Source organism: Octopus bimaculoides, chromosome 1, assembly GCF_046866305.1.
Source record: "Octopus bimaculoides isolate indiv1 chromosome 1, ASM4686630v1, whole genome shotgun sequence".
Lineage (NCBI taxonomy): Eukaryota > Metazoa > Mollusca > Cephalopoda > Octopoda > Octopodidae > Octopus > Octopus bimaculoides.
This window is the reverse complement of record NC_142928.1, coordinates 110,571,225-110,595,440: the sequence shown is the minus strand read 5'-3', so window position 1 is coordinate 110,595,440 and position 24,216 is coordinate 110,571,225. Positions and strand designations below refer to the sequence as shown.

Sequence of the window (24,216 nt, the reverse complement as noted above, 5' to 3'; positions counted from 1 at the left end):
CACTTTACAATTTTGTTTTCTGTATTGTAATGTGTCTCATGGAACAAAACCATCTCAGCCAGTGATTTATTGGATAGTTATGTAGTTATATAATTGAATCCTAATCACTTCTCTTTGTAACATATTGTTTGTAAGTTTAATTCTTGCAAGAAAGACTGGATTTAGAGTCAGAAAACTAATAATGATATATTCACCAATTTCTCTGTAAACTATTAAGTCACAGTCATGTTTACATGATTTCATTGATATAGTAAATAATGTTTTCACTTGATAATCAATAACTTAACAATAATTCTTTATGGCACTAGATTTAATGTACTATCTCACACTGTACAACAACTACTATTATTTATTGTTGTTGTTGTTTGTTTTAGATTACTATTCTAATGAAACATCATTTCAATTATTTCAACCTTTTCATTGCTGTTATTTGTAATTTTTGTATTTTTTACAGCTTTCATCTGCATCCCTTATTAAAAGATAGTGAAGACTTCAAAGTATGTATTAAATTACATTTATAACTTCTTTATTAACAAATAATAGACTTTAAATATTATAGGTTGTTTTACTTCTATTTTATTTCTTCATTTTGTTTTCATTTGTCTCATCTTCTTTTATTCTTTTATGTGTTTTGAAACAACAGTTTCTTCTTAGATTGATCTTTGTTTATATGTTTCTCTTTACTTTCAAGAAATATAGTATCAATTATTTATTTTGTAAAAATTCTATAAGAACTAAAATTATTGTCTTTCAGCTTACATAGGAGAATGGGCTGAGATTGTCATAAAAATCATAAACAATTGAGTCTATCTTTTCATATTTTCATAGGGTGACCTCATGGTTCATTACATTTAAAGCTTATATCCAACTGTATCCCTCTTGTTATATCATTATCATTATCTTTATTTTCCTCTTGCTCATAATCAAACATGAACTATGAGATGGTTCAGTTAGATAATTGGAAATTTATAAATGAAAATTTGGTCAGTTGAGAAATATAAACTACATAGGGGAAGGGTATAACTATTGATTGTTCTTGAGAATTTCAGTGGCTGAGTAGGTAAGACGTTAGTCTACTGTCTTATACTTTTAGAATTCAAATCCACTGCTGGTGTCTCATTGATTAAAGGAAGACATTATCTGAGTTCCAAGCAATGGATCCAGAATTTTCTGGTAATTGTCTGTATTTGACTAATGACTAATGTCCATGCTATTGAAATAACTAATAACTTTTAGTGTCCCCCTCCACACACCCACACACACTTAAGTAAAATCAAATATTTAATATGGTTTAGTTTCTGTTTGTCATCTGTTGTAATTTAATCTGTACATATGCTTTAACTAAGATTAAATTGATGAATTGTTATTGTATTGGGTCTTCCAGCGCCATATTATAGTTATTTTTCATATTTGGAATGTTTTTATAACTCTAAATATTTGATTTGATTGGGTAACTGTTTTCCTGTTGAATGACATTCCTTAAACAAAGTTAGCAGTAGGATGGATGACCATTTAATTTTCAGCTTAGACAGTGATAGGGAACATTGGTAGGTTTTTAGGTGACACACATAGTGGACTTTGAAAGAAAATTTCCTTGCATTATCATGTTATAAAAAGCTTACCTAAAACTAAAGTACATGTTTATATGGTGAGTGACACTCCAGTTACAGAATTATTAAAGAAATTAAAATTTCAGTATCCAAGATTATAAAATGGTTTACCATTGCTGATCTAGGATGACAAAGCTAATTAGAGTGACAAGCAAATTTAATTAATCCTAGTAAATTTGGAGTCCTGAATTGAGAATGATGAAATAAAGTTCATTAGAGTTTTTAAAATATATAATTTAACAGTATTCCTCATTTGACAGTGAGATCAGGTAATTGTAAAAGAAAGTAATATAATTGGAAGAGAAGTTTAAAAAAGAGAAAATTGGAAAACTACCAGTGGTGTCTATTGGCAAATGAGATATAGAATGCAGTTAATGAGTTTAGATAAGCCTGTATGCCATGGGGAGAAAAGTGACTTTTCATGTCTGACCTTTTGACTAGGAGAAAAATTCCTCCTCTTTGATCCCACTAGCAGGTTAAAATAGTAGTGGGAGGGAACTGGGGGTGGGATAGAAAAATTACATTGGAAGAAAATGATGGAGAAGACATACTGCAAAATAAGAGAAAACATGAGAGAACAAAATGTTTGCTAAAATTTGGTAAAAGATCAGCCTAAAAGTGAAATAGGAGAGATCAACAAGATGGCAAAAGAGGAAGTAGATATAGAGATTAGAATATAAGAAGAAAAACTAGTGTCATAAATTAAAGACAAAATAATTACTTTTTAAAAAAAACAATTAAAAAGTAAATGAAATGAAAGGGATAATTAAAATAGTGAAGGGAAGAAAGATAGAGATAAGATAAGGAAATTATTAGAAACAAATTGGGAGGTTCAGCAAATCATTAGAAATGAGATAAAGAAATAGAGAATCTAAATATGAACAAAAGAGACTTATGAGGGGCACAACTGATGGCAACAGAAGAAAGTAGAACTATGGATAAACTAGAACAAACCTGTTATTAGTTTTTTTTTTTTGTTTTTTTGTTTTTTAATTGGACATTTTGGAAATAAAACAGTTTGTTTTAAATAAAATAATTGAAATAAGAAGAGATTACAAAATAAATAGGGGAAAGAGAGATGTATTAGCTACAGTTAAAGGAGTCCATAAGCAAAACAAATGACAACAGCAATTGGTCAGAACTGGACTTAAGAAAAGAAGAATAAAATTAAAATGATTTTTATCCTAATTAAAAAGATAGAAAAAGAACATTATAATGATGTGTTGGAGAATAAGAGATAAAAGTATGATGACAGGATTAAAAGGAGAGAATGAAGTAAAAATATGAGAGAAGAGAAGGAACTAAGAGAAAGAAAATCATTCATTGATGCTGGCATAGTTTATCTGAATATGAAGATAGAATGCTTCTCCTTACATTTAAGGTTTATTACAGGATTTATAATGTAAGGTTAACTAGATAACTTGATGTATTCACCTTTGTCTTTCATTTCTAAAAGATATTTGAATGTTGTTTTGTTTTTTTCTCTTTTATCACAGCTTCAATTTATTGTTATTCAAATATTGCAAAACTCAGTATTATTCAAGCTCCAAGAATTTTCTGCTTACTGTTTAATCTTTGGATGCTTGATTTTTCAGATAAAGTCCCATAAGCTTAGGCTTTAATATCCTTTCTAATCCTCCAGCTACAGACATCAGATCAGCAGAATTAAATATTCTTATTATCTTATCCATTTCCAGTTTTTTATAGGCTAAGTTATTGGTATCCCTAAGGATTTTTTTCTTAGTTTTTCTTATTGAGATTGCAAAGACATTCTGATTCAACAGCTATTTGGCTAGTTTCAATTTCAAATTGTGGCTTCACATGAAGAAAATGTAGCCTTGGTAATTGAGGAGGAGAGATTTTTAAAAAGCCATTTAGTGCTCAATGACTTGAAAGATTAAGCTTCTGTTTCACTATCCTCCATATTTTATTGAAAACAATTAGCATGTAGATGTATTGTTTCAGTTCATTTTTATGTTTACTTTAGTGCAAGGGATATTGCACCATAAACCAGAAAAATGGCCCGCCATAGAAATCCTTAAAGATTCTCTATGATGTGTTTGTGTATGTGTGCTTGCATGCATGTGCTTCATAAATGTCCTTTCAATCAGTGAAAATTTCAATGTTACAACCTTTCTCACATGAATCTTAATTATTTATTTGGTACAAGAACATCAATATTTCCATTAAACTGGAACTAAATTATGTTCAAAATTCCAATAACTGTCTTTTATACATGTGTCTTATTGTTGCTATCAAAACCACTTGTTATTCCTTTATTCTAAACAATTCCACTCTTTCATTATTCCTTCATTTTCATTTATCTCTATTTTGTAAACTGCGTTCTAGAATTCCTTTCTGTTTATATTCACAAATTTCAGTTGTATTCCTCTAACTTTTCTGTCTCAAACTCTCCCTCCAAGTGTGAAGTGGTGGAGTTCAAGCTGTTATTTGTTATCCTAATCTTCCATAGTATATAAACTAAAGACATTTGTCTTGATTTAATTTCAATAAGACACTATTTTTGCAATGTGAGTCAGAGATGTCTAAAGAAATTTTGAAATACAAATGTGAGAAAGATGCATAAATTAATACAGGCAATATTCATAATCAACCCTTTGTATTCTTGTAAAACTTAACTTTAATAAAAAAAACTTGGCTGGGTGATTTTTATTGTATTCATATCATCATAATTGTTGACTTTTCGTCTTTGTTCAAGATGTAATTTGGTTTAGTAGAAATGGAGCAATAGTGTTATTGATTACAAAATTACTTGTTATAAGTTCACCCAGAGATCAAAGATAATACTTGAATTGGTTGTTTCTCCTATATTTATTGCTGTAAACTCATATTGGAAAGTTTTCTAAGACAGAATCAATGAATTTCATGTCCATTCTCTCATATACTTGTGCATTCTCATAAAACGCATGACTGTGTGTGTATGTGTGTGTGTCTATTATGTACATAGATCTCTTTCTATCTTATATCTCCATATGAGTCATATTTTATTCCTTACAATTTTGATAATCTTTCCGTATCTCATCTCCCTTACCTTTTATATGCATATTAATATTTTCATTTCTTCAGTTACTATATCTACATATCTGTATTGGTCAACACTCACACACACAAACATATCCCAATGTTGTCATTCAAATACATTTGTTTATACTTTCTCTCTTATAGACACTTGACAAATCTTTTCGAAGTCTGTCAGGCTTACCAACTCATGGACCACTTCTTCTTGGTTGGACTGTTACTCGGAGTTGCCGTAGTGTGGACCGAGAAGATGAACGTACCATACGTAAACTTGGTTCACAAGCTACCCAACTGAAGTCTTTAAATTATATAAGTACTATGCTAGAAGGACCACATTTTTCATGTGATAATGTAAGTAAATATGCATCATCATTTAACATTCATTTTCCATACTGGTATGGGTTGGATGTTTTGACAGAAGCTGGCAAGCCAGAGAACTGCAGCAAGCTCTACTATATATAGACAACAACTGACTCACCTGCCATTTCTCTCCATTTTCTCCCACCAAGGGTTCTAGCATTTACCTCTCTCACCACACCATCCATATATAGATCAAACAATCCTGTCTTAACCCCACCTTCACATCAAACCACTCACTCACTTCACCATCCACCCTAACGCACGCCCCACTTGCTCTATAAAAACTTTGAACAACTCTGAACAATCTGCCATCTACTCCATACAACCGCAACACCTGCCACATTGCATCCCTATCCACTCAGTCATATACCTTCTCTAGGTCCATAAAGGCCCAATACACCTCCCTCCCTTTTGCCAAAAACTTCTCACACATCTGTCTTACTACAAATACTTGATCTATACACCCCCCTCCACTCCTAAAACGACATTGCTCCTCCCCTAGTACACTCTGTCTGGTTCCTCACCCTAACAACCAGAATTCTTCCATACAGTTTACCAACCACACACAACAGACTTATACTCCTAAGATGTTTTTTCATCCATGTTAATAATATAAAAGAACAAAATAGGTAATTGATAGTGAGTTGAGATTTCATGAATTCAATATCAGATTATCTGAGAAATATTGGAAACTTTATTGGATATCGCTATTATCATTTAACATCTATCTTCCAAGCTGGCTAGCTTGTGTGCTTTAACACGTTTTACTAAGCCAGAAAATTGTGTCAACCTCGAGTATCTGTTTTGGCATGGTTTCTACAGTTGAACGCCCTTTCCAGTGCTAACTATATTACAGGGTGTACTGGGTTTCTTTTTCTTTTTTTTTTGTGATACTGGCACTAGTCAGGTAACCAGGTAACTCACTAGAGAATGAGAAAGTCTGCACAATGTGAGATCGTTGTGGAGAGAGTAGTGTTGAGAGGCCAAAGTATGAGGAACAGGTATCTTGCTACAGAAGAGATACATAGCTATATAAGGGTGAGTTGGAGTTGCTGGAAAGAAGAAAATGGTGATGAAGTGTCAGAGCATACTCTCAAGACACAAGTATAAGAGAGAATACAGACTGTGAATAAGGCAGGGTGGGTGGATAAATGCATTAGAATGTGACTAGAGAGTTATAGATAGGAGTGGAGATGAATGTAAGGGATGGAACAAGGGTGGAGGTGTAGGAGGTGGCAAATATCATATGGGAGTAGGAGATGAGAGAAACAAAAGGCTCAGGGAAGAGGAGGTAATAAGTGGAAGTGCAAGAAGAGTAGAGAGAAGCAGTATAATAAACTAGAGAAGAAAATAGGGAGATGATGTACAGAGTAGGAGAATGAGGATAGGTGTGCAGTGACAGAGAGGAATCTAGGAGTGGCTATAGTAAGTGGGAAAGGGGAGAACGGTTGTGGCGAAACTGCATGGTAGATAAAACTCCCAAACTCCAAGAAGCCAATGAAATCAAGGGATACATTTCTGGGAATGGCATATTAAATGCTCCATCAGTGCCAATGCTAACAGCCTTAATTGTTAGAATTGGCTCTGGTGTAACATTTAGCATGGTTGTATTCATTCAGTGACAGTGGTTATGTAGATGAATTTAAAGCTAACTATGGTCTGTAGTATGAGGGAGTAATTTGATTTGAGGTTCTGATTTTCAGTTATGTTTCCCTAATTATCAAAACTGAATATATCTAAAGAATTGTAATTTACAATTCTTTAGCTAAGAGTGAATATTTGATGGAGTGTGCCTTGAACCAAGTAAGGTAGGATAGCAGTTTGTCATTAAGAGAGTATCATCGTTTGGTATATAAAAAATATTGGCATCTTTCCACAGATCATAGTAAATAGCTTATTGATAGAAGATTTGGCATTGTGTATGTATTCTAGTTTTCTGCTTTGTTTCAGCACACCTAGGTTATCCAGTAGTCTATGCTATTGTTTTAATCTGTCAGAAAATCCTTACTGGTATTAAGTTAAGAAATCTATATCAAAGAAACAAACAGTGCAGTAATACTTGAATTGCTGAATCTCGTCAGATAGTAATTTCTTCAATTTTATTAACATGTTTAAGATATGATGTACAAACTTCTGACTTATCAAGTCATTCTAGTCATTTTCTATTTTGTTGTTGTTACTCATCTGGCTTTTATTTGAACTGAGAAACATTGAAGTAAAATTAAATTTTAACAAAGCAAGTGATATGAGTGAGAAAATATTCACAATTATTGAACACTGTCTGAAAATGTATGCTTTCTACTCATCATCTTTGTCAATTTCTATCTTTGCATTTCTAATTTTTTGTTCAAATTCTCAGTAAAATATTAAACCAAGAGAAGATTAAAATTTTATTAGTTCCTTTCATGTTATTGAGAAAATATTCATTTGGTAGGGAAAACTTTGAAAATGAAAATTGAATATTACAGTACAAATGGAAGAAAATATTTTTTCTCAATCCAAAACAATTAGATGAAGAATTTTGATTAAAGTTTCACTAAATTTTTTAGGTAATTTTTGTATATCTTCTTCATGTCAACATGTGTATGAAATAGCAAATATATCTTCAACAGGCTACTTATCTGATGGATTTAAAAGCAAATTTAAATAGAAGACTTAGTTTTCACAATACTTTTATCATATATTTATGGAAAACCAATGAAATAATATTTTTATTTAAAGCATTCACTTTCATCATAAAATAGTTGTTAGAGCTTTGCATTCTGAAAATAGAAAATGTGATGTTTATAATAATTTTGATATTGATGTATTTTGTTTCCAAAATCTTGCAATATTTTGTGTGGTTCAGTCTAGCTTGATGGACTAAGATGAAATAAAGTGCACTTGAATGATTCAACACCTTAAATAATATAAAATGAGCTCTGGGTTAATAATTGTATAGATGAGATAAACAAATTTTTCTCTAAAATTTGTTAGTATTGTATCAACTTAAGTTAAACATCTTTCTTCTCTTTGATCCAGTAGACCAATAATTAGCTCATGAAAGTGTTTTAGTCAATTAGAGAGTTATTAGTTTTAACTCTATTGTTTTCCTATATTCAATTAACAATACAGTGACTTTGAAAAACTTTTTTAGAAAGCAAGGAAATCATTTTTAATTGTCTTATTATTTTCTGAGATATTAATTTCTCAGAACTGTGATATTTTTATTTTGGTTTTTCTCTTCATTATATTTCTTTTCTTTTTAGTAAAATCTTTTCAAATATATGTTTCCTAACTGGCAATGATTTCATTGTTTTCTTAATTAGATGTCACATGTTACATCTTTTTCTGAAGATTTTTCATCTGCATTATCTGCAATATCTAATGAGGATTTCTGTTGCATCACCAGGTTGTTTCATCAGTTGCATACTGTACTGTATATACCCTCCTCTGTACATTACTTGATCAGTTTCAGGAAGACACTGTAGGTGGCGTAGAGGTAAGACACTTTTCTTTCCTTTTTTTCTTTTTTCCTTTTTTGTTTTTATAACCTCATAACAATTAAAGTTACAAAATATGTTTGTTGCACTGAATGTTATTTAGTTAGCAAATTAGATAGTTAATGATGGCCAACAGCAATATATATTCATTTTGTTTTCTATCCTTTTTATATAAGAAGTAATTGTGAAAATAAAAATGCAAACAACTGCGTAATAATTTTCTTCGTTCTCTGCTGTCATTTAAAAAATGAGTAGCCAAATTCCACACTTTAAAAACACATTTTTGCCTTGATTCTATAGTCTAGGCGGAGATGTTTAGAACATAATGTGATAAAACTACAAGTGAAAATTTGTTTTTAAATTCAATTTTCAGGTTCTTTGCACAGTAATATCTCAACTTTTGAGTAAACCATCTATTGCTAATGATATGTGGAGACAGGTAGGTGATTTTATGCTTTTATATAATTTTTTCTAAAGTTTACCTTTCTTGTTTTTGTTCTTTAGTCTCAGGCCAGACTTGACTGAGAAGACCTATGATCAAAAGTGATCCCATTTTTTCAAAGATATTAGGCTGTGATTTTAAGAAAATTTAGTTAATTTCTAGCTGGGCAAATAACCTTGTAGAAGTTCCCTTGTTAGCTTACTTTTGCTATTGCACTTGTCATTTTTATGTTGTCTTCTATCTGTCTGACAATTACAGTGTATTTTGTTTTTCGCTCTTGTGCGGGTGACACATGAGGTTTTTTTTTCGAGCGAGATCGCTGCCGGTGCCCCTGGACTGGCTCATGTGCGGGTGACGCATGAAATCTTTCGAGCGGGATCGTTGCCAGTGCCCCTGGACTGGCTCATGTGCGGGCAACACATGATATCTTTCGAGCGAGTTCGTTGCCAGTGCCCCTGGGCTGGCTCTTGTGCGGGTGACGCGTGAAATCTTTCGAGCGGGATCGTTGCCAGTGCCCCTGGACTGGCTCATGTGCGGGCGACACATGATATCTTTCGTGCGAGTGACACATGAGGTTTTTTGAGCGAGATCGTTGCCGGTGCCCCTGGACTGGCTCATGTGCGGGTGACACATGAAATCGTTCAAGCGGGATCGTTGCCAGTGCCCCTGGACTGGCTAATATGCGGGCGACACATGATATCTTTCGAGCGACATCGTTGCCAGTGCCCCTGGACTGGCTCATGTGCGGGCGACACGTGATATCTTTCGAGCGGGATCGTTGCCAGTGCCCATAGACTGGCTCATGTGCGGGAGACACATGAAATCTTTCGAGCGAGTTCGTTGCCAGTGCCCCTGGACTGGCTCGTGTGCAGGCGACACATGAAATCTTTCAAGCGGGATCGTTGCCAGTGCCCCTGGACTGGCTCATGTGCGGGCGACACGCGATAGCTTTCGAACGAGACCGTTGCCAGTGCCCCTGGACTGGCTCTTGTGCGGGTGACACATGAAATTTCTTTGAGCAAGATCGTTGCCGGTGCCACTGAACTGGCTCTTGTGTGGGGTTCTGGGATTTTTCGAGCGGGATCGTTGCTGGTGCCCCTGGGCTGGCTCTTGTGCGGGTGACACATGAGGTTTCTCGAGCGAGATGAGCGTGGCCTTTGCCAGTACCGCCTGACTGGCCTTCATGCGGGTGACACGTAAAAGCACCCACTACACTCTCTGAGTGGTTGGCTTTAGGAAGGGCATCCAGCTGTAGAAACACTGCCAAATCAGATTGGAGCCTGGTGTAGCCATCTGGTTTCACCAGTCCTCAGTCAAATCGTCCAACCCATGCTAGCATGGAAAGCGGATGTTAAACGACGACGACAATACGTACAGACATATATATATATATATATATATATATATATATATATATATATATATATATATATATATATATATACCGCCTGACTGGCTTTTGTAGGGTTTTCGAGTGAGATCGTTGCCAGTGCCCCTGGACTGGCTCTTGTGCGGGTGGCACATAAAAGACACCATTTCGAGCGTGGCCGACTTCGTGCGGGTGACACGTAAAAGCACCCACTACACTCTCTGAGTGGTTGGCGTTAGGAAGGGCATCCAGCTGTAGAAACTCTGCCAAATTAGATTGGAGCCTGGTGTTGCCATCCGGTTTCACCAGTCCTCAGTCAAATCGTCCAACCCATGCTAGCATGGAAGGCGGACGTTAAACGATGATGATGATGTTGATGATTTTATGCAGATTATGTAGATTGTTGAGGCCTTCATATTGGTTGTTTGAAGCTTGTATTTTCTCCACTTAAATTTCACTTGGCTCATTGGGTCTTCTCAAACACAGCATATCACCCAATATTTGAAGAGTGCTTTTTATGTGCCACTGGCATAAGTGCCAGTTACACAACACTGGCATTAGCCATGAATGCGATTTCACATGACTTGGTGAGTCTTCTCAAGCACAGCATATCACCAAAGGTTTCAGTCACTTTTACCTCCATGAGGCCCAACGTCCAAAGATCATGCTTCATCACTTCCTCCCATGTCTTCCTGAGTCTACCTCTTCTACCGGTTCCCTCCACCGTTAGAGACCGGCACTTCTTCACACAGCTGTCCTCGTCCATATGCACCACATGACCATACCAGTGCATTTGTCTCTCTTACACACCACATCTGATGCCTCTTATGTCCAACTTTTCTTCCAAGATGCTTACACTCTGTCGTACATGCACGCTGACATTGTACATCCAGCGAAGCATACTAGCTTCATTTCCTTCAAGCCTTCGCATGTCCTCAGCTGTCACAGCCCATGTTTCACTACCATGTAGCATGGCTGTTCATACACAGGCATCATACAGTCTGTCTTTCATTCTGAGGGAGAAACCTTTTGTTACCAACAAAGGTAGGAGCTCTCTGAATTTTACCCAGCCTATTCTTATTCTAGCAGCTATGCTTTCAAAACATCCCCCTCCACTACTGACTCATTCACCTAGGTAACAAAAGCTGTCAACTACTTCTGGTTTTCCCCACTGAATATGGAGTCTATTTTCTATACATTTTTAGTGTTTATTGTACCTGTGCACCTTCCATACACAAAAACTATTTTCCCTGTTAACCTTTCTCTGATATTGCTGCACCTCTTATGTGTCTATAGCTTACACCAGGTACATTTTATGGAGTTACTACCTATGCCTTTTCTAGAGATCAAGCAGGGCCATCTACCAGAGGGGATTTGTAATTTGTCTGATCTCCTACCTACTAAGACTGGTTTTTACTAGATTAACTCTAAAGCTCTTTGGTTCTAGACCTTCTTCCATGCCCAGTAGTTCTGGTAGGGATTCAGCTATAAGAACAAGGTCATCAGCATAGAGGAGCTCCCAGGGGCAACCCATCTTAAATTCCTCCATTATTACCTGGAGGACTATGAAGAACAAGAGGGGGCTGAGGATTGATCCTCAGTGAATCCCTACTTGTACGGAATTAATTAAATAGAGTCACATAAAACAGTTCTGGATGAAATGTATTTATAGACTATATATATATTTATTCATTTGTTCATTTTTATATCTGTTTTTCCATGCTAGCATGGATTAAATGGATGGGTTATTGTGGCAGTGTTTTCAGCTGGATGCCTGTCCTGTCACAAAATCTTATTTATTTTTCAAGTAAGGGATCTCCAATTCCACTCAAAACTTTGGAGGCTTGAAGCAAGCAGTTGATTTGTTGATTTAAACGTGACCACTTTTTGATTGTAACATATATGGAAGTGAATGCTAATGTAAAGTAATCACAAACAAACATGTACACAGACATACATATGCATATATATACATATATATATATATATATATATATATATATATATATATATATATATATATATATATATATATATCATCATCATTTAATGTCCGCTTTCCATGCTAGCATGTGTTGGACGATTTGACTGAGGTCTGGCAAGCCAGAAGGCTGCACCAGGCTCCAATCTGATCTGGCAGAGTTTCTACAGCTGGATGCCTTTCCTAACGCCAACCACTCCGAGAGTGTAGTGGGTGCTTTTACGTGCCACCGGCACGAGGGCCAGTCACACAGTACTGGCAATGGCCATGCTCAAAAAGGTGTTTTTTACGTGCCACCTGCACGGGAGCCAGTCCAACAGAACTGGCAACGACCTCGCTCGACTGATTTTCTAACATGCCACCAGCACAAGTGCTAGAAGGCAATGCTGGTAACGATTACGCTCTAATGATGCTATTTACGGGCCACTAGCACGGAAGCCAGACAGCTGCTCTGGCAATGAACACACTCGACAGTGCTGTTAGTGCTCCACTGGCGCAGTGACCACTCATCGAGTATGGTTCAGTTACAATTTCACTTGCCCCAACAGGTCTTCGCAAGCAGAGTTTAGTGTCCAATGAAGGAGAGGTTGGAATGGGTGCCAGTCGTCGGATTCAGTTCGATTTCGATTTCAAATTTCAAATTCCAAATTCACTTGCCTCAATAAGTCTTCACAAGCAGGATTTTTAGTGTCCAATGAAGTAAAGATACGGATTAGTGAGCTGGCTACACTTCTGGCAGAGATCACAGATTATGGTCTCACTTGCCTTGTCGGGTCTTCTCACGTACTGCATATTTCCAAAAGGTCCCAGTCACTGGTCATTGCCTCAGTGAGGCCTAAAGTTCGAAGGTCGTGCTTCACCACCTCATCCCAGGTCGCTTTTACCCTACAGGCAAGGTTAGATGAGTCTTCTTGGAGCAGTATTCTACTTGTTCTTCTTGATGCCAACTCTGAATTATTTTCAAGTAAAGTACTTTATTTCACTGATCTTTACATGTTGGATCACTAAGCTGCAGGACAAATTGTTTATGTGGGATAAAAACAGATGTCAGTGTTATCCACATGGTATGTATATGAAGACACACTGAAAAGCACATACACACACAAATACATGTGTGTGTGTGTGTGTGTACATATACAATGTGGTCTTCCATATAGTTTATGTCCTGTTAGATTTCTCTCACAATGTACAGGTCAACCTAAAACTATTGTGAAAGTCACTTGCCCCAATGTGCCAGGACAGAAAAGGGCCACTGTATAACACTGTCAAAATACTAGATTGTGAAAAACAGAGTGAGATAAGACTACTGAAGGAATCATCATAGCATAAAGATGAGTGTCATATGGGAACCTTTAATGAAATTACAACAGTGAACCCCATAACCATATATAAGAATTTTCTTTAAAAATTCATTAGTTTAATTTAGTTTTGATGTGTATAAGAGCTATCTCTGATGTTGTTACACTGAAGAATTTTAATAAGCATTTCATCTTGGGGTTGTTTTCCTTTGTTGCTCCTTTGCTCGTAAACTGTTGTGTTTATTATGCTGTTGTTTGTGGAATTTCTTTTATTATACTATTGCAATTACCACCAGTGTTGTGTTCTCATTGCTTTGTTATTTTAATGATTATATTTTTTGTTTTCATTGTTGTAATTGTAATTTTTTTTCCTTGTTTGTCATGTCAAACATTTTGTTTCCATAATTGCTATTTTTATGATCTTGTTTAGATGATATGTGATGTGTGTCAAATATTGAAACATGTTCTTCTTTAACATTTCTTTTATTTTTTTTTTTCCTCACTTTCAATCATTATTTGTATTCATTACTTGACATGTTATCATTCGAAGACATAGGTTAAGAGAAACTATAATCAGAATGTTACAGATTACATATGCAAGAAACAAGGCAGAAAAAATAGCATATCCAATAAAGTACATACAATGTCATCTGATAAGATTATCATGGAGACAATATTCTATGAAAAACGCAAGCAATGCCTGTAATAATAATTTTTTTATATTTTGTAAATATTGTGCTACCTTTCTGCTTTGGTTATTACTAGAATTGCAATTACCTTCATCTTTCAAAGTTTTAGTTTTTTATTCCCAAGTACTTACCTCAGCTAATTTATCAAATGACTGATATTATTGACTGAATGCATTGTCATAGCTATTATTATTATGATGATCATTATTGTTAGTAGTACTAATAGTAGTAGTTATAGTAGTATGATTTTAGATGGTAGAATCAATAGAGTTACACAGAAAGTGCCTTGCAGTATTTAGTCAAGTCTTTTATGTTCTGTCTTTCATACTTCCAAGATCAATAAATACTAGAGTTGTTGTAATCAACTACACCCATCCCCCACAACATTTGTGACCTTCTGTCTAAGAAATTACAGGGTTATCTCAACCCTTTTATATACTTTTGGTGTTGCTTTTTTTATAAGGTTTTTTTTTTTTCTTAAATAATTGGTTCTCTGTAAACTTGCATTTTTGAAATTTGTCCTTGTATCCTCTCATGCATTGCCCTTGTAGCAAATAAATGAAATCATTATTATTGTTTCCTAGCATTGCATGTGGCCAATAAAGAAAAGATTATCACCAGACTCACCACCATTTGCTTCATGTGCATACAATATCACTCATATTTTACAATTAATGTGCTTTGTATGTATTTATGTATAGATAGTTTTATTATAATTCTTGTGTTAATGATGTGTAGGGACACAGTATTTTGTTATGCAACCACAATGTACTACAAAGTATATTAAACACTTTTATAAGTCAATACTATGTTCTTCTGTGTTAACAGTGCTATTAAATCACTTGTTGAGGTTATCTCTACAGATTTTCTATAGAAATTATAGCCAGCACTGATTTTTTTTCATATCCAAGATGCCAGATATAAACAAAAGCAATGAGATCCAAGATGAAATATGCCATATACACCCAATACCCAACTTTTACCTGATTTTTTCCCCCTCTGTTGTCCTTAATATCTCTACATCTTGCTCTTCATTGTCGGTGTATATAAACATTTCTTCACTGTTGTTACTGTATGTAGCATAGGCTTCTGTTTTCTTGTAGCTATTTTATAGTTTCGACCTCATCATTGTCATCATTTCATATCCACACTTTCCATGCTGACATGGGTTGAGTGGGTTGTCAGTGCAAGTCACTTCCCATTGGGAGCTATGGCTCCTAAGGACTATGTGTCATTTAGCTTGGTCTCTACAGCTGAATAGCCTTCTTAATGCCAATCACTTCACAGTGTACTGCATGCATTTTCTCAAAGCACCAATGCGAGACAGATTGAACAGTCCTCAATAAGTCAGGACCAGAGGGAGAGACCTCATAACTCTACACTTTCTCTGATCATTTAGCCAATCACTTGACACTGAGAATAGACAGTGGAGGGGAGTTGGCTTGAACATAGTAAATGTAAATTTAGAGAGTACACAATATGTGTAGGTTGAAGTGGAAGGTGAGAGGGAGAGGGACCAACAATGACAGAAAGGTCAGAAATGAGTATTTGAGAGAGGGATAGGGGTGTAATTGTAGATGTGGAGAGTACTCAATATCCTAAGGAATGTACATTTACTCAGATATCTGAAGAGGGGTAGGTGTTGTATTATAAGTATAGGTGATGATTGAGTAGATACATATCAATTTGGTGTGTCATTTGTGTTATAGTACTGGAAAATTATTGGGAAGATAGTACATTATATGAATTGTACTATCAAATTTGAAGAGTCTTGTGTTGGCTGTGCTGAGCTTTGTAGCACTATTTCTAAGACTGTGTTTGAAGTTGTAATCCGATCATGGTTTTCTTAAAATTTTTTTTTTTTATGAATTTCTTTATCATACTCAGTACCCCAATTATGATTATTTAGATTTTCATTCATATTTTTTTTTATAATGGTTTACTTCGATTTCCTTGTCAGTCTGATTAGCCATTGTCACAAATTAGTTTTATACATGTTTATACAACCTATTCTTGATTTGTTTTTTTTTTATTTTGATGTGTCACCATATTGTATAGTAAACACAGTTTCTTACTCTGGTCATGTTTGTCGATATATTTCAGACTTCAAAAGGATTTAACAGCTAGAAATGATGTGGTCAGTTTTATCTCTGTGTTGATTGCATAGAATGAAGCTGATGTTGCTGTCTTTCATTATTTTATTAGTATAGTTATTTTATGGCCAGAGATCTTCTATTTCTGCCTTTAATCCAGAGCTTTAGAATCATTGTTGACTTTCATGTTGATATACTTCCCTCCTGTTAAATCTTGTCAAGAGGTTTTCCTCACCATTTTTCAGTAATTTTTGAAATTATGTGTTTAATTTAATCTTCTATTTTTAGTTTTGTACTTTTTTTTCCTACTTTCTAAAACTTTTTCTTCACTATAGTTAGTTTCTAATTTGTACTTTATACACACACAGAAGTTTGTTTTTATTTTTGGTTTGTGTACTTTCCTTTATGTAGTATGAGGAATGAAGTGCAATTCACTTACTTTCTGAGGATCTATTCCATCTCAATCACAGATTTTTAATTAATTTTTTTTAATTAAACGGTTTGAAACTTTGAATACTGGTAGAATTTCTCACGTAGAACAGTTTTCTCTGAATGTTTTTGACAAAATTTCCTATTTTAGAAGTTATTTCATGTTAGTCGTATTTGGGTAATTTCAACCAATCAACAACGTATATTCGGTTGAAGAAAGCTACTGCTGTTTGCGATAGTAATCAAAGAGGAACAACTTCCAGGTCATCTCTACTAAATGTCACCACTCTGTTCGAAGAATCAACGCCATAGAGCAATGAGTCCACAGCTAGCTTTTTGTCGTTGACATATATGTAGTTTCAAAATGTCTTATTTTACAACTATGAGATGTATTATTATTGTCATGATTTTATCTTATTATAATCAACAACGAACACATTTTGTCAATATAAAAGTCTTTATCAAGGCGACGAGCTGGCAGAAATGTTAGCACACCAGGCAAAATGCTTAGCTGTACTTTGTCTGCCGTTACGTTCTGAATGCAAATTTCGCCGAAGTCGACTTTGCCTTTCATCCTTTTGGGGTCGATTAAATAAGTACCAGTTATGCACTAGGGTCAATGTAATCAGCTTAATCCCTTTGTCTGTCTTCGTTTGTCTCCTCTCTGTCTAGCCTCTTGTGGGCAATAAAGAAATAAATATAAAAGTCTTCATTAGATTAAAAATAACATTATTGAAACATGAAGGTAAAACAAAAATAGCAGATTATACACCGGAAAATACGGTAATTGTAGTGGCAGTGACAAGTTTGCTCGCTGGTTGCTAGTTGATAGTGTATAAGGGAGGGAAAGAGTAAGGAATCCGTGGTGCTGACTAAAAAGGAAGGAAGGATAAAGGTGATGAATAGAGAGAGGGAAAGATTAAGGAATGCACAGTGCTGACTAGAAAAGAAGGAAGGATAAAGGTGATGAATAGTACAGAGTGGTGACATTTAATAGAGATGACCCGGAAGTTGTTCCTCTTTGATTACTATCGCAAACACCAGTAGCTTTCTTCAACTGAATACACGTCATTGATTGGTTGAAATTACCCAAATACGACAACTTGAACACAAAATAACTTCTAACATAGGAAATTTCCTCAAAAACGTTCAGAGTAAACTGTGTTCTACATGAGAAATTCTACAAGTATTCAAAGTTTCAAACTGTTTAGTTAAAAAAATTAATTAAAAATCTGTGATTGAGATGGAATAGATCCCTCTTTGGTTCTCTTGCAGCTGGGTTATATCCATGGGTGTCCTAGCTGCCTAACTTCTTGCCAGAACCTAATGGCAAATTCCCTCTAATCCATGCATCTACACATTTCTGTACAGCACAGTCACCCAAAGCAAAAGAGATCCACACTGGTTCTACTTCCACTCATATGACCTCTCTCACTCCTTGCCTTCTGGTCAATACTGATTCTGTACTTCCATTTCACCTCATCCCCACACTATGTTCAACTGATCACATTCTTTTTGTTTTCTATATATTTTCCTTGGCCCCTTTTTGTTATTTTCTAAAAGCACTTTCTTTATATCAAGTATCCCTGTGTGTGAGGTAGGTCTATCCTATCTATATCCACTTTAAAATAATGGATTTAGAGTGAATAGTTTTCTGGTTTTCTTATCTACCTTCTTGAGTTCATTTGACTTTTGACTTATTGAAGCTATAGTTTATATCGAAGATATCTCATTTCTGGCATTGAGTTTGATTTTTTTAAATTTTTTTATTAGCTTCACTCTTCCCTTGCGCTCTTTTTCCTTCACTTCTGTTTGTTGTCACTTATCAGTTTCTTCTACTTCTCCTATATACACATGTGGGTGGTTCTGTCCTAATTCTTTGAGTCTGGTGTCTTAATCTTAATGATTCTAGTTTTAATTCATTTGCTTCCTGTTCATGTAACCTTGACATAGTCTTATCATATTCTTATTTTGTTATCACAGCCTAATTCATGTATAGATTTAGTAGTTTCTCCAGCTGAGCATCAGTTCTTTATTGTCTAGTAGTAGTTGCAGTAGCAGCATCTGCAACAGCATTACTATGTTTCTTTTGAGTTTATATTTTTTATATTCATGCTTTCTTTTATATCTTATATCATGAGTATTGGCTATGATTCTATAAATCATTGTTCCTAAAACTGTGGCTGCTTTCTGAACAGGTTTCTTGGGTTAAAGCCTCCTCTAAATAAGTTCATATTTTGTAGTCTACATCTGTTTTTATAACTTCTAAGGCCACTGATATATGCTTGCCTTCACATTCAATATTTGTAAATCTTTATATTTTGAGTGTTTCTTTGATTGATAAGTTCCTGTCTGTGAGGCATGATATTGATCGTGTGGCACATTTTATTTATGTGATTTTTTTTCATGTTTCTGTCTAGTTGATTTGTTAAGATCTACTTGTTTCTGACCAGCAGAAAATTTAGTTACATCAGAAGGCTCATTTAAAAACAAAAATGAAAAAATGTTAATGATAAATGCTGAATGTACAGAGCATTTGATGAGATAATCAACAGCATTTTCATATCATTATTGCTGCCATTTTCTTTTATTTTCCTCAGGATTATAATAGTTATCTTTCTGTGATGTTTATTTTACAGTGTCTAAGAATATGCTAATAACTACATTTAGCTGTCTAGTTGCATCATCATCATCATCTAGTGTCTGTTTTCCATGCTAGCGTGGGTTGGAGCTTTTGACTGGAACTGGTAAACCAAAGAGCTGCACCATTTACCCCATTAACAGAAAAAAATTACATTTTAAAATTTACATGGTCACAATTTCATATCTAGAAAACAAAAATTTTATTGTAAAGAAATTACTTTATTTGTAAAATATAGGGATCACAATTTCACAGGGGTAAAAATTTAATGCAACATGGCATACTCTGAAAACCGCATCATTGGTAACTTATAAGCCAAAGCAATGAGTCAGAGCCAATACACATTTCAATTTGCATACACCTTTCAATCCAATAATACTTCTTTGCAGACTATGTTCTTCATGTAAGTGGTCCCTCTTAACTCTCGCTTGAGATAATTTGCAAGCCCTTGAAAGTGCAACATATAGCTGGCTGAATACAGGTTCAGATAAGAACAGCCCCACTTTATCAAGTGTCTATCCTTGTGATTTATTGATAGTCGTTGTATATGACAAGCAAATGGGGAAACTGGTTTCTTTCTTAAGTGAATGGCAAGTTTGGGATGTGCATGTGTTAAGTGATAGGTGATATTAAAAACTTAGTTTAATTTTTAAAAAATCACCTTTCACTCTGCACCCACCATGGCCACCTCCACCACCACCATCATCTCTCTCTCTCTCTCCATCAGAACATCACCCCTCTGCTAAAATTATATTCCTAACTCTCACTACCTTCAACTAACTTTTTTAATGACATAATAAATATTACATTCCCCCTACCACATGTCATGGACACTTTTCTCTCCTCTTTTTCTTTCTCTTTCTGCCTCACTCTTTGCCTTATCCTCTTTTTCTTTCTCTTGTTCTCTCTTTCCCTTCAACTAAGCACTTGAAAGTGTTACAATTACATTCCCTCCACCTTAAATCATGCACTCTTCTCTCACCCTCTTATTCTTTCTCCCTCTTTTTCTTTAATTAGATGAAAGTGTTACCAACAGGCTAAGTAACGTAATGACGTGTGTGTGCGCGCATGCACGTGCACACACATAAGAGGTGCAGCAACATCAAAGGCAGGTTAACTAGCAAGTTAGTTTTTGTTTGTGGCAGATGTTCAGGTGCAATAAAGACTGCAAACAAACAGGAAACAACTTCTATCTCATTCCAGGGTGAAAAACTAGAGGTAGTCGATAGCTTCCGCTATCTGGGCGACCAAGTTAGTAGTGGGGGTGGGTGCGCTGAAAGTGTAGCTGCTAGAATAAGAATAGCCTGGGCAAAGTTTAGAGAGCTCTTACCCCTGCTGGCGACAAAGGGACTCTCACTCAGAGTAAAAGGCAGACTGTATGACGCATGCGTACGAACAACCATGCTACATGGCAGTGAAACATGGGCTGTAACTGCTGAGGACATACGTAAGCTCGCAAGGAATGAAGCCAGTATGCTCCGTTGGATGTGTAATGTCAATGTGAATACCCGTCAGAGTGTAAGTATCTTGAGAGAAAAGCTGAACATTAGAAGCATCAGTTGTGGCGTGCAAGAGAGACGATTGCGCTGGTATGGACATGTGGTGAGAATGGAGGAGGATAGCTGCGTGAAAAAGTGCCACACCCTAACAGTTGAGGGAACCCGTGGAAGAGGTAGGCCCAGGAAGACCTGGGCTGAGGTGGTGAGGCAAGACCTTCGTACATTGGGCCTCACCGAGGCGATGACTACGGACCGAGACCTTTGGAAATGGGCTGTGCGTGAGAAGACCCGGCAAGCCAAGTAAGATCGTTGCCAGTGCCCCTGGACTGGTTCTTGTGCGGGTGGCACATGAGATGCACCATTTTGAGCGTGGCCGTTGCCAGTACCGCCTGACTGGCTCCTGTAGGATTTTCGAGCGAGATCGTTGCCAGTGCCCCTGGACTGGCTTGTGCGGGTGGCACATAAAAGACACCATTTCGAGCGTGGCCGTTTTCGTGCGGGTGACACGTAAAAGCACCCACTACACTCTCTGAGTGGTTGGCGTTAGGAAGGGCATCCAGCTGTAGAAACTCTGCCAAATCAGACTGGAGCCTGGTGTTGCCATCCGGTTTCACCAGTCCTCAGTCAAATCGTCCAACCCATGCTAGCATGGAAAGCGGACGTTAAACGATGATGATGATGATGATGATGATGTAAACAGCCATATATATATTATCAGCAACAGCAGCATCATTCAATGTCTGTCTTCCATCCTAGCATTGATTGGACAGTTTGACAGGAGCTGGTAAGCCGGAGATCTGCAGCCAGCTCCATTGTCTGCTTTGTCATAGTTTCTACAGCTGGACGTCCTTCCTAATGCCAACCACTTTACAGAGTGTTATGGGTGCTTTGTGTGTGACACCAACACCAGCAGGGTTGCCAAGTAACTTGTGAGGCAAAGGCTCCTCAGCTGGAAGAGGGTATTGACCCAAGGGAAGTAGCTGTGTGCTAGGTGAGAGAGATAGAGATAGGTGTTTTACTATAGAGGAGATACTTCACTTCTCCAGTAGGGAAGGAAAGAAGAGGAAGGAGAGATAAAGAGAAAAATAGAGAGACAGCCAGAGTGAGAGAGAGAAATGTTGGTGTTGGTGATGCATTGGGACCTATCCACAAGGAACAGTGGAGTGATTATAAGTGGTAGACTTGGGAAGAGGTGACTGTAGGAATAGAACTCTTTTACAAGAATTTTATCAAGAAGCCAGTGTGTAAAAAAATTCATAAGGGAAATTTCTATTCCCAAGAATATAATTATTTGTTTATATTTATATAATGGGCATTACTACAGAAAAATAATGCCACACACTGGGCTTCCCAAAATAACCACATTTAGTACCGAATGCGAGGAAAGGTACTAAATTAGCACATTAGTTAAGAGGGCATTGACAGACGCCATCGTCAACAATAGATGGTGGTATGCCCTAAAGAAAGTAATTAAAGCAGAATCAGTTAGGTATAGTAAAGCTCTAGAGATAGATCGAAATAGAATAAAGGGAGACCTAGTTAAGAAATTAGAAGAGGCACATAGAAGTGGCATCACGTCCAACATGCTGGCGGCGAGGTTGGCCCTCAACCAACACTTCAATGCCAAACATGAAGGGTGCATTGTCAGTGCTAGGATGCATACTCTGAGAAACGAAGGAATTGGAGCCACCCGAGTGGCAGTGCAATGAGGCGACAAAGCCACCATTGGGTCTCTGACAGATGAACTGGGGCACGAATTACTGAAGCCCAAAAGGATGTGTGAGGCCTTTCAACAGCACTTTGCCCGACTGTGCAGGACAACTGGTGGGTGAGAACGCAGGGTGGACTTTAGTGCCTACCTGCATGGCCTGCCACGACTCTTGGCAAGAGAGGTGGAGTGTTGTAAAAGACCCATCACAGCTGCGGACATATGGGATGCAGTGGCAGTCTGCACAGGAGACAAGTCGCCAGACTTGATTGGAGGCATCTTGGCAGCAGTCTACAGTAACTGGCAGCAAAACAGGAGTATCTCCAGTTTTATGAGTCAAGGAGCAGTGGCACTGCTAAAGAAAGATCCAAAGAAGGGGGACGTGATAGATAACTTCAGACCCATCACTCTGCTCAACACAGATTTGAAGATTTTGGCCAAGGTGCTAGCTGAAAGGTTGGCGCTTGTCATCGAGAAACTTGTTGACAAGGTGCAAACATGTGCCATGCCAGGCAAGAGTATCCATGGCAACCTCCATCTGATGTACTACATCATTGACAGGGTAAAGGAACCTGGCATGGCTGGGGCACTGATCAATTTGGACCAATCAAAAGCTTTCAATAGGGTCGACCATCATTACTTGGAGGCTGTTCTGAGAGCGGCTGGTTTTGATCCCATCTTCCGTGGTTGGATCGCTACCTTATACTGCACCATTCGCACAGTAGTTCATGTAAATGGTCATCTATCCAGACCATTTAACATCACGTGTTCAGTTCGTCAAGGATACCCCCTCTTGTTGCTTATGTATGTATTCACTCTAGAGCCACTACTGTGGAAGCTGGCAATGCTGCGGGGCATCCTGCAAGAACTGGATGCGAGAGGGGTGTGTCTGCATATACAGACATCAGCGTCATAGTGTCAAGCCACAGGCATATCAACCTGGTTGGCAAGACACTAAAAGAATACAAAGCGGTAATAAGAGTGAAAATTAACTTGGAAATGTCAGTGGGCTTGTGGCTCAGCACCTGTAGAGGCAGGCCCATGCTGTCCAACAGGGTCTCCATCGTGGGACACTGGACTGATGGACCGGTTAAATTGCCCAGGGTCTGGTTCAGACTGGACTTCCAAATGGAGAAGAACTGGGATGAGATAACGAGTAGGGTGGCCACTCTCACCCAGCAATGGGCCAAGAGGAACCTATCCCTAAAAGGTTGGGCAGAGGTGACAAATGCATCCGTCATCTATTATTACCTGACTATCATGCCTTGTCCTGACCCTACCATCACCAAACTGGAACACATACTCTTCCACCTTTTGTGGAAGGGAAGCATTCTGATGGTTAGGTAATCCATTTGCTGTCAAAAGGAGGGCTGAGCATGCCATGGTTGATGCACTGAGACTGCGACATCTCTGGTGCTTCATAGACGACGGTGAACAGGTGTGGTTGCCATTTGTGAGATGTGCTTTCCCTCAACTCGTTTCTTTGGCCGAACTGCAGTCATGGATCAAACAGAGACCTAGGCTAGGCAAATGGCACCGTGAGCACCACCTTGCACTCAAGCAACTCTGCCGTCCG

The 24,216-nt window shown here is 37.0% G+C and overlaps 1 protein-coding gene across 1 annotated transcript in view; it reads left to right on the top strand.

The window, feature by feature from the left end:
- LOC106881422 (nucleoporin NUP188) overlaps positions 1–24,216 on the top strand; it is a 475,282-nt gene that overhangs the window by 327,919 nt on the left and 123,147 nt on the right. The window contains exons 13-16 of the mRNA XM_014931808.3: positions 455–497; positions 4,797–5,000; positions 8,401–8,490; positions 8,865–8,930. Of these exons, the coding sequence (XP_014787294.3) occupies positions 455–497; positions 4,797–5,000; positions 8,401–8,490; positions 8,865–8,930 (403 nt within the window). The remainder of the gene's footprint in view (positions 1–454; positions 498–4,796; positions 5,001–8,400; positions 8,491–8,864; positions 8,931–24,216) is intronic.